Here is a 15000-nt window from a genome sequence, read left to right as displayed (position 1 = left end):
GGCTATAATGTTTAAGATTTCTTTAAATGAAAATGAAAAGAGTTAGTATGGTGTTTTATAACATATTTCGTTGCCTAAAATATACACAGATAACCGGAGTAGCAGAGCGAGCTGAGTGACGCGCGCTGCGTCAGAAGGTGGGCGGGGTTAGGATTTTCCAAGATGGCATGATGGCACCGCCCATACCCCCCCATAAACGGCTTCAAAACCGTTCTTCAGAAAGTCTATGGGTGACGTCACAGACGCTTTGTCCATATTTTTTACAGTCTATGGGTTAGAGTGGATGCGGAGTCCGACACCGGATAGGGTTGCCTTGTTGTTGACACTTTGAGTGGCGGCGTATGGCGGCCAAAGTCAAAGAATACGTATAAATAATACGAGGAATCAAGGAAATCGATCCGGGAATGGATCAGAGACTCTAAGAATGGGAGAAACGGGTGAAGAGGAGGCTGATATGGAGGTAGGATGGGATATGGCCAGAACAGGAAAGAAGGTTAACAAAAAGAGGAAAAAAGGTAAAGAGAACATATCAGAAAGCAGTTCAATAGCTAGTGAGGAAGAGGGGGATGAGGGAAATAATGTCAAGAGGGAATTTAGGATAATACTGAAGTTTAAAGGAGAGGTAGGAGTTTTAGGAGTTAATCCATTGACGTTGACGTATGAACTGAAAAAGCTGGTAGGAGAGATAGCCTTTGCAAAAGTGCTACAAGATGGAGCTTTAATGATAGCATGTAGAAATGAGGAACACAAAAATAAAGCCATACAATTAAAGACAATTGGGGAAAAGATAGTAGCAAGATTGTAGGACAAGAGTCATGGGTGTACGGAGTAATAAATGGAATTCCGTTAGGAGTTACTATGGAGGAATTAAAAGATAATTTGGGCAAAGGTCATAGAAGCAGTCCGACTACAAATGAGCAGAGAAGGTAGAAGAATGGATAGCTTGTCAGTACATCTAAAATTGGAGGGAAAAGAAGTACCAGATCGGATTAAGTTGGGTTATATCAGTTACCCGATAAGGCAGTATATGGCCCCTCCTTTGAGGTGTTATAATTGTCAACGTTATGGACATACTGCGCTAGTGTGTAAGTCTAAAATGAGGTGTGCGTGTTGTGGAGGAGAGCATGAATTTGGGAAGTGTGGAGAGGGAGTTGGATTGAAGTGTTGCAACTGTGGAGGTAATCACAATGTGGCATATGGAGGTTGTGAGGTGAGGAAAAAAGCTGTGGAAGTACAACAGGAAAAGTCAAAGAATAATGGGACATATGCTGAAGCTGTGAAAGCGGTAAATGATAGATATAGACAAAGTGGTACTGAGAGAGTGGAGTATGGGAAAATAAATGAAGGTACAGGAAGAATGGATGAAGGTAGAATACCAGAAGATGCAATGATAGTAACTAAGAGAAATTTTGTGCTCTTTATGGTGGAAGTAATTAATTGTACAGCGCAAACAAAAGGAGAACAGAAAAGTTACAAATAATAGTAAAGGCGGCAGAGAGATTTCTAGATATAAAGGGATTGAAATGTGAAGACATAATGAAAAACCTTACAGAATCTCAGTCAAGTCAGGAATTAGGGGTAGGCTAGTATGTTAGCTCTATTACAATAGAATGCTAGGAGCCTGTGTGCTAATGGACAAGAATTTAAAGGGTATATAAACCAAATGAAAGATAAACCAGATGTGATATGTTTTCAAGAGTCATGGTTGAATCCTAGATTAGAATTTGTTTTAAAAGGATACATAAGTGTGAGAAGAGATCGGGAAGAAGGAAAAGGAGGAGGATGTGTCAGTTTTGTAACAGAGGGAATACCATATAGAGTTTTGGAGAAAGGGGAAACGATGGAATATATAGTAGTAGAAATATGGGTTGGAAATAAGAATTATGTTATAATAAACTTTTATAATCCATGTAAAAAATAACACAAGAAAGTATGGGAGCAATAAAAGGATTAAGAGAAAATAGAGTAATATGGTGTGGGGATTTTAATGCCCATAATACTTTATGGGGAGGTTTATTGACAGATACAAATGGTATGGTCATTGAAGAGGTGATGGAAAAGGAGAATTTAGTTTGTATAAATGATGGAACAAAAACTCGCATGGATGTAAATTTAGGGAGGAAATCAGCAATTGATCTAACTATTGTTTCTAATGAATTAGGGGGAATAATAAATTGGGAGGTATTAAATTGTACAGTGGGTAGTGATCATTTTCCAATATTAAGTACAATTGTAAATAATGAGATAAGGAAGATAAAGAAAGTAAATACAGGAAAGTGGAAATATGAGAAAGCAGACTGGGAAAAATGTGAAAGAATATGTGAGGAAGGATTGAAAATGATCAAGATGAATGAAAGAATAATAATTGAAAGAATATATACAGAAATAATATCAGTGATACAGAGTGCTGCTAGAGAATGCATTCCGAAAAACAAAGGAAAGAGGGAGGGGAAAATAGTTCCATGATGGAATGAGGAGTGTGCAATAGCAGTTAAGAGGAAAAGGAAAGCATTTAAAATTCTAAGGAAAACTCACAATTGGGAAAACATGATAATATATAAAAAGGCACAAGCAGAAACTAGAAGAACAATAAGGGAAGTGAAGAAAGAATATTGGAGATCATATTGTGAAGAAATTGGGAAAAATACTCCAATTGGGGAAGTATGGAGTATGATTAAAAAGATGAGTGGCATTAGAAGAGAATATGAGTATCCTGTGTTAAGCAGTGGGGAAGAAATAGCAATAAGTGATGAGGAGAAAGCAGAAATGTTTAGAAAAGAATTCTCAAAAATAAATAGTTTGAATAATTTGATGAAGGAATGTAAGGAAATGAGGGAGAAGTTATTAAAAGAACATCCATTTATTTTAGGGAAAAAAAGAGTAACAAATAGTATTCTAGATGTGCCTTTTTCATATTCAGATTTAAAGAGGGCATTAAAAAATACAAAAGCGCCAACTCCAGGACAGGATGGAATTAGCTATGTAATGTTAAAAAAGTTAAGTGAAGAATCTCTTAAAGTCATTCTAGAGTTTTACAACAGGGTATGGGAAGAAGGGATGTTACCGAAGAATTGGAAAGAAGCTGTAATAATTCCTATTAAAAAACCAGGTAAAGATCCAAGTATTCCACTAAACTACAGACCGATAGCGTTAACAGCACATTTAGGTAAAGTAATGGAAAAAATGATTATAGATCGTTTAATGTATCATATGGAGAAGAATATTTTTTTTTTCCCAATATCAAAATGGTTTTAGACAGGGAAAAAGTACAATGGACTCAATTATTAATTTGGAGTCAGATATAAGGAAAGCTTTGATAAATAAAGAAACTCTAATAGCAGTTTTTTTTTTATGTAGAAAAAGCTTATGATATTAATTGATAAGATTGGGGAATATATATCAAGGAAAGGAATAATTGAGAATGGAACTCTGCAGGGTAGTGTCATAAGTCCTTTGTTGTTTATTATTATGATAAATGATGTATTTGCAACAATAGATAAGAATATAAATAAATCACTGTTCGCGGATGATGGAGCGCTGTGGTTTAGAGGTAGGAATGTAGAGTATATTGTTAATAAAATGCAAGCAGTGTTAAAAAGTGTTGAGAAATGGTCTTATAAATGGTGTTTTAAATTTTCAGTGGAGAAAACTAAATATATATTTTTTACAAATAAAAGGTCAAGTATTGATTTAAAGATGAAGTTATATAATAAAGAAATAGAACAAGTTAAAGACATAAGATTTTTAGGTATGTGGTTTGATGCCAAAGCTACATGGAGTGTACATATAAACAAGATGGAGGGAAAGTGTAAGAAGGTATTAAACGTAATGAGGTGTATTTCAGGACGAGAATGGGGGGCTGACAGAGTGGCATTAAAAACAATTTATTCAACAATGATAAGAGCAATATTAGATTATGGTTGTATTGCATACGGAACAGCAGCTAAGTCACAGTTAGGAAAGTTAGAGCGAATTCAATCACAAGCGTTGAGAATATGTTGTGGAGCTTATCCTTCCTCTCCTGTTTCAGCGTTACAGGTGGAGATGGGGGAGATGCCAATTCATTTCAGAAGGAAGCAATTGACACTGGCATACTGGGTTAATCTAAAAGGGCAGAAGGATAGTCATCCAACAAAAGGTATACTTGAAACATGTTGGGAACATGGGAAAGGGAAAGTTAACAGTTTTGGTTGGATTATTAAGGATTTAGTTCAGGATATGAAATTAAATGAGTACAGCGTTATTCCAGCAGTAATATTACCAACAATACCATTATGGATATTACCTCAACCTAATGTAGATTTATTCTTATTGGAATCAAGGCAAGATAAAAATCGGAGGATGTTGGAGGCAGAGATGACAAAAGAGTATATTGAGAGTAAGTATGAACAATATGTACATGTTTTCACAGATGCGTCTAAGGATCCACAAATGGAACAGGTGGGGGTAGCGTACATCATACCCAGATTGAAAGTGGCGAGAGAGGAAAGAATATCAGATCATGTATCTGTGTTTACAGGAGAGTTACTAGCAATTATGGTAGCAATTAATAAAATAAATGAAATGGGTTTAAGTAAAACTTTAATATGCTCAGATTCAAGTTCGGCCTTGATGTGCCTGGAAGCTCAGAAATCAGATACTAGACAAGATATTGTTTTGGAAATCCTACAGATATTGTTCATGATGCAACAGGAAAGTAAGATAGTTCAGTTTTTATGGGTTCCGGCACATACTGGAGTAGCAGGAAATGAAGCAGCAGACAAGTTAGCAAAACAGGCTATGGCAAAAGAAACTATAGATATGGAAATTAAATATAGCAAATTAGAAATCAAATCAATAATTAAAAGGGAGATAAATAATAATTGGCAAATGTACTGGGACAATGAGGAAAAGGGTAGACATTTACATTCAATACAACCAGTGGTAGGTAGAGGAAGGAAGTCAAGTGAAAGAAGGAAGAAAGACTGTATTATTTCTAGATTAAGATTGGGACATACAGGACTTAATTCAACAATGCAAATAATAGGGAAACATCATACAGGTTTGTGTGAATGGTGTGGAATAAGAGAAACAGTGGAGCATGTACTAATTAAGTGTAATAAATATTCAGAGGAAAGAAGTAAGCTAAGAGAAGAACTGCAGATGGAAGGTAATCAGCAATTAACATTAAGGATAATTTTAAATTCAGTATAAGGGTGTAGGTTAATAATAAAGTTTTTAAGAAGAACCAATTTGATCCACAGAATATAGAAGGGTTATAAATGTATACAATTTGTTTTATACAGTTAAAATTATTATACTAGGCTACTATCAATTTTTTTTATTTTTTTTATTTTTTTATGTATAACAGCATCCCTCTCTGGAATGAGATGGACTTTGGCCGTAGATGGAGGAACTGAACACGCAGCAACATTGAAAGCACGAGTCCTGATTGTTCTGGACTGGTAGTGGTGATCTAGTAGTGTATCTTGTCTCTGATCTATTACCCACAGATGGCGGTAATGTCCATCCATCCATCCGGGGTCAACACAGCGCGGGAAGAATTCTAGGAAGAGCAAGAGAAGACTCTGGAAGAGAAGGTCATTCAAACACGTTTGAGAGGAAACATGGAGAAAATTAAGTTTTTCGTTTATTTGTTCACAGTTTCGGCATTCCTCTTGCATGGTAAGACATTTATTTATTTATCATTAGGTCAACGATTAAAAAAGAAAAGAAAAAAAGAATCCGCAGCGCGGAGCGCACATGATCTTTTCTTCCGCCTTAATAATACCAGTTACAGCGCGAAATAAACATGAATGAGCATCTGAAAGTGTGTTAAAGATAGAGTATAACTTATCGAAGTCCGTATCATGTCACATGGAATCGCTCAATCAGTGTTTCAACCGTGGAAAGACGTTAGTAAACAATGTCATGTAACGTCACATTTACCTCAGAAAAACCATATTTCCAGTGACCATAAACTCGTTAGTCAGTATTGATATATGCATTTGCAATTACTCAACTTTTTTTAATGTGGTCATAGCACTCACAAACATGTCAACGGCAACAATAGTGACCGGTAGTATAACCCATTGTATCTACATACTAATACACATAGGCTAACTGTTCTACCTTACTTTCTGCTGCTACCTAACTTAATACCTAATTTTACACACACACACACACACACACACACACACACACACGCATGCACACATACACACACACACAGAAACACACACACAAAAACACACAAACACACTGCACAGGTCAAATAGACTTATATTCAGTCTGTCCAATGGTTGATACAACACACACAAACAAACACACACACACAAAAACACACACACTGCACAGTTCAAATAGACCTATATTCAGTCTGTCCCATGGTTGATACAACACACACACACAAACACACACACACACACACAAACACACTGCACAGGTCAAATAGACCTATATTCAGTCTGTCCCATGGTTGATACAACACACACACAAACACACACACAAACACACTGCACAGGTCAAATAGACCTATATTCAGTCTGTCCCATGGTTGATACAACACACACACACACACACACACACACACACACACTGCACAGGTCAAATAGACCTATATTCAGTCTGTCCAATGGTTGATACAACACACACACACACACACACACTGCACAGGTCAAATAGACCTATATTCAGTCTGTCCAATGGTTGATACAACACACACACACACACACACACACAAACACACTGCACAGGTCAAATAGACCTATATTCAGTCTATCCCATGGTTGATACAACACACACAAACACACACACACACACACACACACACAAACACACTGCACAGGTCAAATAGACCTATATTCAGTCTGTCCAATGGTTGATACAACACACACACACACACACACACACACTGCACAGGTCAAATAGACCTATATTCAGTCTGTCCAATGGTTGATACAACACACACACACACAAACACACTGCACAGGTCAAATAGACCTATATTCAGTCTATCCCATGGTTGATACAACACACACACACACAAACACACACACACACACAAACACACTGCACAGGTCAAATAGACCTATATTCAGTCTGTCCAATGGTTGATAACACAGTATCCCACCGGTCACAATTGTGACCGATCATATAACACACTTTTTCACACACTTTTCCATGAAAATTTCTGAAAATTATGATTGATTGTTTCAAAGGGATACTAATGACACATGATTTGGATATTTTTGTGTCTGGGAAAAATTTGGGATTAAACGGGTTAATGCATGTTTAAATAAATCTGGAAGGTTTTTATGACAGCCACCATTTAAATGTTTAGCCTATATATAATTTCATATAACGTTATTATTTTAAAAATAAATAAGTGTATTTTAAGTGTTTGTATACAAATCAGTTAATTTTTAACTTCAATATTATAGTAGGCTAATGAAGCCTAGGCTACAACTGACTCCCATAGTTTACAATAATAGTTAAGAGATTTGTTTTCCTTGAGAAAATTTGCAATGTATTGTACCTGATATCCAAAATAATCAATATTGAATCAAATCGTAATCGAAATCGAATCGAATTGTAAGCTTGTGAATCGAAAAGTGAAATTTGTGTCAATACCCAGCCCTATAGGCTAGACTAAATATTAAAGGAACACTCCACCGTTTTTTCATATTAAACTATGTTATTCCCTTAACTAAGACGAGTTGATACATAGGGCCTATCTCTCTCGTCTCAGTGCGTGCACTCAATCGCTCTGGCGCGCTGCGACACTTTGATAGCACTTAGCTTAGCCCAGTTCATTCATTAGGGACCAAACAGAGATGAAGTTAGAAGTGACCAAACACCTCCCCGTTTTCCCTATTTAAATACAGTTACACGGGTAGTTACACGACCAAGTATGGTGACACAAAATAAAACGTGGCGCTTTTCTAAGCGGGTAAAAGGGATAACTATAATGTATGGCGGAATAGCACTTGGGACTCGGGAGCACTTCGACTCGGCGCAGTAAAAAGTCGCGCCTGAAAAATCCTCTTCCTCTCACTTCTGTCATTAGAACCAACGTGACTTTTTTCTGCGCCGAGTCGAAGTGCTCCCAAGTGCTATTCCGCCATACATTATAGTTATCCTTTTTACCCGCTTAGAAAAGCGCCACGTTTTATTTTGTCATCATACTTGGTCGTAGCCTGGTAATACCAAATTCTGATACTTCGCTTTGCTTCGTAGACAGTCTGGAAGGGCATAATTGAAAAGCGTTTTCTAGGGGTGCACGATATATCGAATCAATATCGTTATCGCGATATCACGTTGCCCGATATCATATCGAAAGTCTCGCGATATTTATGCGATATTTTGTTTATGATGCGTCCCGTCCGATATACACCGTTGCATTTCCCCCGACTGATTTCCTGGTTCTACTTCTCCATAAACATGAAATCAAGGAGAGAGTTAACTTTTCATGCTACAGATTTCCAACAGTGGTCAGAAAGAACAGGGGAGACACTTTGTTTCTCTCAATATGACTGTAGAGTCGCTCCAAAGCTAATCGCCGTCACTCTCTCACTTCTCCCTTGCTCTACCACACAGTCCACACACACACACTTGCCGGCTCGACGCACACACCAGCGCGCAAGTATAAACATCAGATCGGATAGCTATCTGATTTATCAAAACGATTCCTTTTACACCTGTTCACATGTGTTTTTGCAAAACGGATATAAATCCGATCTTCAGTTCCCGCGCTATATGCAGAGTTCACGTCACCGAACACAGTTATGAGCTGCATTTTATTGATCATCAGCTAAAATGTCAAAATCAAATACCGCAATAATAGAGAATGGCAACAGCCCTGGTAAGATAATTTCGCTTCTTTACTTTTAATGAAGATACTTGTGTGTAAAGCGTCTGCGACTTACTTTCACTTTGATTTGCGATAGTTTGCACGTTGGCTTGATACCGGCCATGCTCAGCTGCTCATGCGGTGATGCGTGTTGCAGATGTAGCATCGTCATATCTGGCCATAACATGACATGTAGCCTATAACTAGAGCCCGACCGATATGGATTTTTGGGCGCCGATGCCGATACCGATAAAAAAAAGCCAGATACCGATATATCGGCCGATATTATTTATGTGTATATTATAATACAGTAGCAATATTATTTATGTGTATTATAGTACAGTAAGTTTGGACACACTTTCCAATTGGTGTGTACAAACTTTTGATGGACTGTATATAGAATACACAGTATAAACAGAATAAATACATAAATGGTTTGCAATGATCACTCAAATGTGGTGATCAAACACTTGTGTGACAAAGATATGTAATGGAGGCAGGGTGAATGATAGAATGAGAATTTGAGCTGTAACCAAACTAGTTTGCATTGCATTTTATATTATATTATATTCTAAATACTGTTGCATAATCTTCACTAACGACTTTGTCTTTTAATTTAGTCACGTTATTTAAAACATAACTTGTATCAATAAATATATCAAAAGTGTCACTGACAAAACCTTATCTTCTATTTTTATCTTAATTTCTCTAATATCTACCAGTGGAGGAAGAACTCAGATCTTTTTAGTAAAGTAAAATTAATAATATCATAATGAAAACGTTTATAATTACATATGTACAGTAGTTTTATACTATTTTAAATAAGTAGTAAGCAAAATGTATTAAACGTGAAAGTAGGCTATAGGGCTGGACCCGAATATTTGAATATTCGTTCGGTGGGTTGGTATTCGATTTGAAAATTTGACATTCGAATATTCGTTTTTTTTTGTTGTTTTTTTACATCTGGGATCCCCTGCGAAACGGTTCTCATTCGCGCTTGAATAAGGCCGGCGACACACTGACTGCGTGGCATGGCCATTTTTATTTCGGCTCCCATGTTAACAGGTTGGAGTTTGCACACTGCCTGCGTGTGACACGCGTCTCTCAGGCGCGGCTCGAGCCACGCAGAAAACGCATGCAAGCTAGAAATAGAACCGACGCGCAAGTGTTCCAGCAACGGGAGTGTTCTCTGGCTAGAGCGCAGAACAGCGGAGTTTGTATGGACGAAGTGCATGTCTGAGCTTGTGTTTTGGATTAAGCTGTGTTGCTTTGACATTGTGGAAAATAGAATAATAGAAACAAAATGTATTAGCCTTTTTACCCGTTATTATCAATCTAAATTAATCTCGTTTTTAATTTAACTTAATTTCGTTTTTCTTTATTTAAATTTCGTTTTTCTTTATTTAAATTTCGTTTTTCTTTATTTAAATTTCGTTTAATTTCTTTATTTAAATTTCGTTTTTTCTTTATTTAAATTTCGTTTTTCTTTATTTAAATTTCGTTTAATTTTTTTTTAAAATTTCGTTTTTCTTTATTTAAATTTCGTTTTTCTTTATTTAAATTTCGTTTTTTCTTTATTTAAATTTCGTTTTTCTTTATTTAAATTTCGTTTTTCTTTATTTAAATTTCGTTTAATTTTTTTTTTTAAATTTCGTTTTTCTTTATTTAAATTTAGTTTTTCTTTATTTAAATTTCGTTTAATTTCTTTATTTAAATTTCGTTTTTCTTTATTTAAATCTACCCTTTACTGTGTCAGTAATTTTGTTAGTCAGAAAAATATTAGACTACCTTAAAAGTATTGCTTAATTTAACAGACCTGTGTGTGTGCGTTTTATATCACTAATGCAGTGTCCATTCTCGGACGCGTTCTCTGCCCGCGTGAGGTGCGCCGCTTCCCGCTCGCGCTGTTCTGTAGTTTACTAAAAGTGTATTAATTCTGAACGTGTCGCGTCTTGCATGTCCATCTGGCTACTCTTAATGCAAAATGGCACTATATAAAGTGTTATAATTACATAAATTATTGGAATATTCCTTGATGTTGTAACGTAGCAGAATGAGCTTTAACACTGTGTCTACACCGGACGCGGCCGTTATTTTTTTGCCACTTTTGCCAGTTCTTTGTGACAGCTTTTAGGTGCTTTATTAGCAGCGCCAGCGCCATCCTTACATAAATCACTGCATCGCTGCATTTTTTTAAATATTAATTTATCGGCCATTATAAATGCCGATACCGATAGTTAGGAAAATGCCTTATATCGGCCGATAATATCGGCCCACCGATATATCGGTCGGGCTCTACCTATAACACGTTCTCACACGTTTATTTTTTAGTGTTTTTGGGAGGAGTACATTTACATATGTGGTTTCAACAACCAAATGCATTTACACTTGTCCAGTTTTGTCTGGAATGCGGCCCAGATCTCCTCATGTGGTTTCAGCGACCAGATTCAAATCCGTCTCGAATGCGCTCAATAAACCTTATGTTGTAAGAAAACTTGTTTTATTTGTTATGAATCTATTTTGATGCGTTTTCCCATAACTTTTGTAGTTTTACATGTTTAAAAATATCGAAATTAATATTGATATCGCAATATTCATTATCGATATCGCAATATCACTTTTTGTCAATATTGTGCACCCCTAGCGTTTTCTTTCTCGCAGGTGGGCGCTTGTCTGAAGTTTAAAATCATTGGTTATCCGTAAGCCAATCACATAACGTTTGGTTATGCCGTGTGTTATGTGCATGCTCAGCTGCATCTAACTTCCACTGTAAACACATGTATGATGCGAAAACAAAACCATCGAGCGAAATACCGGAGTGAACATGGCTGTGAACAACTTTTGCAGATTATGTGAAGTAAATCTACGCATCCACGGTACAATCAGCGTCTACGTCACGGCTCTCAGCCCGCCCTCTGTTCGTTGATTGGCCGGCTGTTTTGAGGCCGGAGGAAAACGGGGAGAAAGGTCGCTATCTCAGACTGAGTACAGAAGCAAACTGAAATTGAGCGGAAGTACGAAGTCTGACGTAGTCAGGCTAACTTGGTCGTGTAACTACCCGTGTAACTGTATTTAAATGGGGAAAACGGGGAGGTGTTTGGTCACTTCTAACTTCATCTCTGTTTGGTCCCTAATGAATGAACTGGGCTAAGCTAAGTGCTATCAAAGTGTCGCCGCGCGCCAGAGCGATTGAGTGCACGCACTGAGACGAGAGAGATATGTATCAACTCGTCTTAGTTAAGGGAATAACATAGTTTAATATGAAAAAAAAAATTCTTTACTGAACAAAGATCAACAAGACAGTTAACAAACATTTTATTAGTTTCAAGTAAAAAAATAATAATAAGAACTATAAAAGTGTAAATATATAATAAAAAAAGGCCTACACTTTATTAATGAACATTTTTTGTAGGAAATTTGTCAAGTTATGTCAATGCGAATCAAATTAACCAAACTTTGAGTGTCTTTGTCTTAACACTGGTAGGCAGGATAAACGCTATAAAAATGTTAGTTTTTTATTAGATTTTTGTTTGTATTTCACTGTACTCCTTTCTTTATCCCCCTTTATCATTTTAAACGGCTATAATCTATTATAACCAGCTTCATTTGAGCCATCAAGACATCTAGGATTAACAAGAAACATCTAAATAAATTTAAGGATTAGGAGGATTTTTATTTAATATTATAATATTATTATAGCTAATTTAAATACTTTAGCATGCTGAAGAAAGTTGGGTTCGGTGGAGTTAGGTGACAAGCCAGAATGGTTAGCAATTGAAAAAGCTTCTTGTAATAAGACTTCTTTATCTTTAAAGTATCAACGGAAACAGTTATTTATTTATAACTTAATTGAAGTGTGGAAACAAGTTAAGGTATAGCTTAGGCTATTTGAAAATTCCTGATATATATGTGGATACTCCAATTTGTAGTAATCATGCTTTTGGAACGGAAACACATGGAAACAGTTCCGGATATTTATATATGTAGCTCTTTTGAACACCTAAAACAAAACTCGGCTCTTGTTTCTCCACATTTTTTCCGTTATTTGTGAGTTAGAGACTTTTGTAGGAAAGCACATTCCAGACTTTGACGTTTTGTATTTGAAAGAGAGAATTGTTAATGTACATCCCATGAGTGGCAGTGTGTCAAAATTGTACACATTACTGCTAGAAAAGGTTGACAAAAACACAGAGAAAATAATGCATGACTGGGAAGAGGAAATTGGTTTTAATATTCATGAAAACACGTGAGAGTGCTTGAGAAACGTATACATGTTCAGTTCTGGTCAAAACCATATTAAATGTATCCCACAATTTATCCACTCTGTAATAATTGTAAAATGTCACCCTGTTTTATTCTTTAAGGTCATGTAGTAAAATTCAGTCATTTTGTTAATGTATATTTTACTTTTTTTCTGAAGCGCATTCTATTGATCTGGAGCCTCAGCCTTGCATTGGACTTTCAGGAGCAGAGAATGCTTTTTGCAGTAAGTATCAGACAAAGGCCATTTCACTGTGTGTGATGCTTGCAAAAATATTTAAAAGTTGTAAGTATCTAGCTCAAAGTAACATGTGCAACGGTACCGCTAAGAACGTTTGATGAGTTATTTATCCTGTATATAGTTACTGTTTTGGTGGCATTGTGCGTGTGTGTTATTTTTGTTTTTACGCTGCTAGTTTGATCTGAAGAGAAACATTTTTATAGCACTTCCTCTTTTATTATTTTGTATGTAGACATTACATCATTTTCTGTTGATTTCTTCTTCAGGTGTGTCTGGTGTTGATACAGACAGCGTGTCAGTGATGGAGGAAGATTCAGTCACTATATGCACTGGTGCTAAAACAAACCAACAAGAGAAGATTAAATGGTATTTTAATAAGACTCTCATCGCTCTAATCAATAGAGATCTCAGTTATATCTGTACAGATGTTCAGTGTAATGAAGGTAATAAAGTTACTGAGAGATTCAGAGGCAGACTGAAGCTGGATCATCAGACTGGATCTCTGACCATCATGAACATCAGAAACAGACACTCTGGAGAATATACACTAGTGATCATCAACGGCAGCGACAGTGAAAAGATCTTCAGTGTTTCTGTTCATGGTGAGTCATTGTTTAAATCATATCATCATTAGTGGTCGACCGATATGGGATTTTTAATGGCCGATGCTGATGCCGATATTGAGAAAGCAATCTGGCCGATATGAGGCCGATACAATACATGTGAATACAGTAAATGAGACATAAAGAATATTGGTGAAACTAAATGAACATTTATTGTACATACTATTTATGCAAAATTCTTTTTGCAATCAAAAATATTTACTAAGAAATTAAAATGTAAACAAAAAGGTAAGGTAACACTTCAATAAATAAAGTTTTAGTGCAGCTTCTTGCCTGCTTTAATATTTACAGTCATTTTTTCAGTCACATAAATAATTACTGCTGCTTACTGCAGGTTACAAATAACATTTATCATTAATGAACCAATCTAAACAATATTCATAAATTAATGACAAAATAGTATGTGAAATTACAATACATAGTTAAATATAAATCTCACATAGTCTATTTACACTATTTACTTTAAACAGGTTGTTTTACTTCAAGTATATTTAAATAATACCCAGATAGCACACGTACGTCGGGCCGGCGTTGGCCCGATGCACAAAGTTCCATCGGCACGATGTCGCTCAGAGATCGTTTGCTCATCGGCAATATGTCGCCTCGACGTCGGCCTTTGATCGCAAATGATCTCCGGCCGATGTTTGAACGATGCAAAGTTGTAAATCTTTTGGCAGCTCTGCATGGGTTTTATAGGACCTTTATTTATATAGGTCGGACCTTTCGGGCTACTCCTTACATTAGACACCATGCGCTGCTTTCATTGACGCACGCACTTACGAACACACGCATGCACGCGCGCACACACACACACACACACACAGCGGAGATCGCACTGCAACACTCACTCAGCAGCACATAAACTGTAGTCAACATTGCCCCGAGACTTAAATTGATAAAATAGCTTTGATACTGACCACATGCAACTTTCATCCCTCAAAATGGCCATATTCAAGAAAAAAAGTGGAGTAGTTTTACAGTTCCATCTTACCTCGCACTCTTTCAAGTTAAACTGATGGAATACATGCTCTGCTTCAGTGAACAGT

The 15000-nt window shown here is 36.4% G+C and overlaps 1 protein-coding gene across 4 annotated transcripts in view; it reads left to right on the top strand.

Annotated features, from left to right (window-relative positions):
* The first annotated feature begins 270 nt into the window (after nucleotides 1-270).
* LOC311084127 (uncharacterized protein) overlaps nucleotides 271-15000 on the top strand; it is a 27857-nt gene continuing 13127 nt past the window's right edge. Inside the window, exons 1-6 of one of the 4 annotated variants that reach the window (XM_084115985.1) lie at nucleotides 271-460; nucleotides 4031-4138; nucleotides 4323-4378; nucleotides 5493-5664; nucleotides 13251-13316; nucleotides 13598-13933. In XM_084115985.1, coding sequence (XP_083972111.1) covers nucleotides 5607-5664; nucleotides 13251-13316; nucleotides 13598-13933 — 460 coding nt within the window. In that variant the 5' untranslated portion in view covers nucleotides 271-460; nucleotides 4031-4138; nucleotides 4323-4378; nucleotides 5493-5606. Of the gene's footprint in view, nucleotides 461-4030; nucleotides 4139-4322; nucleotides 4379-5350; nucleotides 5665-13250; nucleotides 13317-13597; nucleotides 13934-15000 lie in introns of all 4 variants that reach the window. The other 3 variants (XM_084115986.1, XM_084115987.1, XM_084115988.1) reach the window with 3 other exon arrangements.

Source organism: Abramis brama (assembly GCF_963993115.1).
Source record: "Abramis brama genome assembly, chromosome: 6".
Lineage (NCBI taxonomy): Eukaryota > Metazoa > Chordata > Actinopteri > Cypriniformes > Leuciscidae > Abramis > Abramis brama.
The sequence above is the reverse complement of the archived record's forward strand: the minus strand, read 5'-3'. Positions and strand labels throughout refer to the sequence as shown.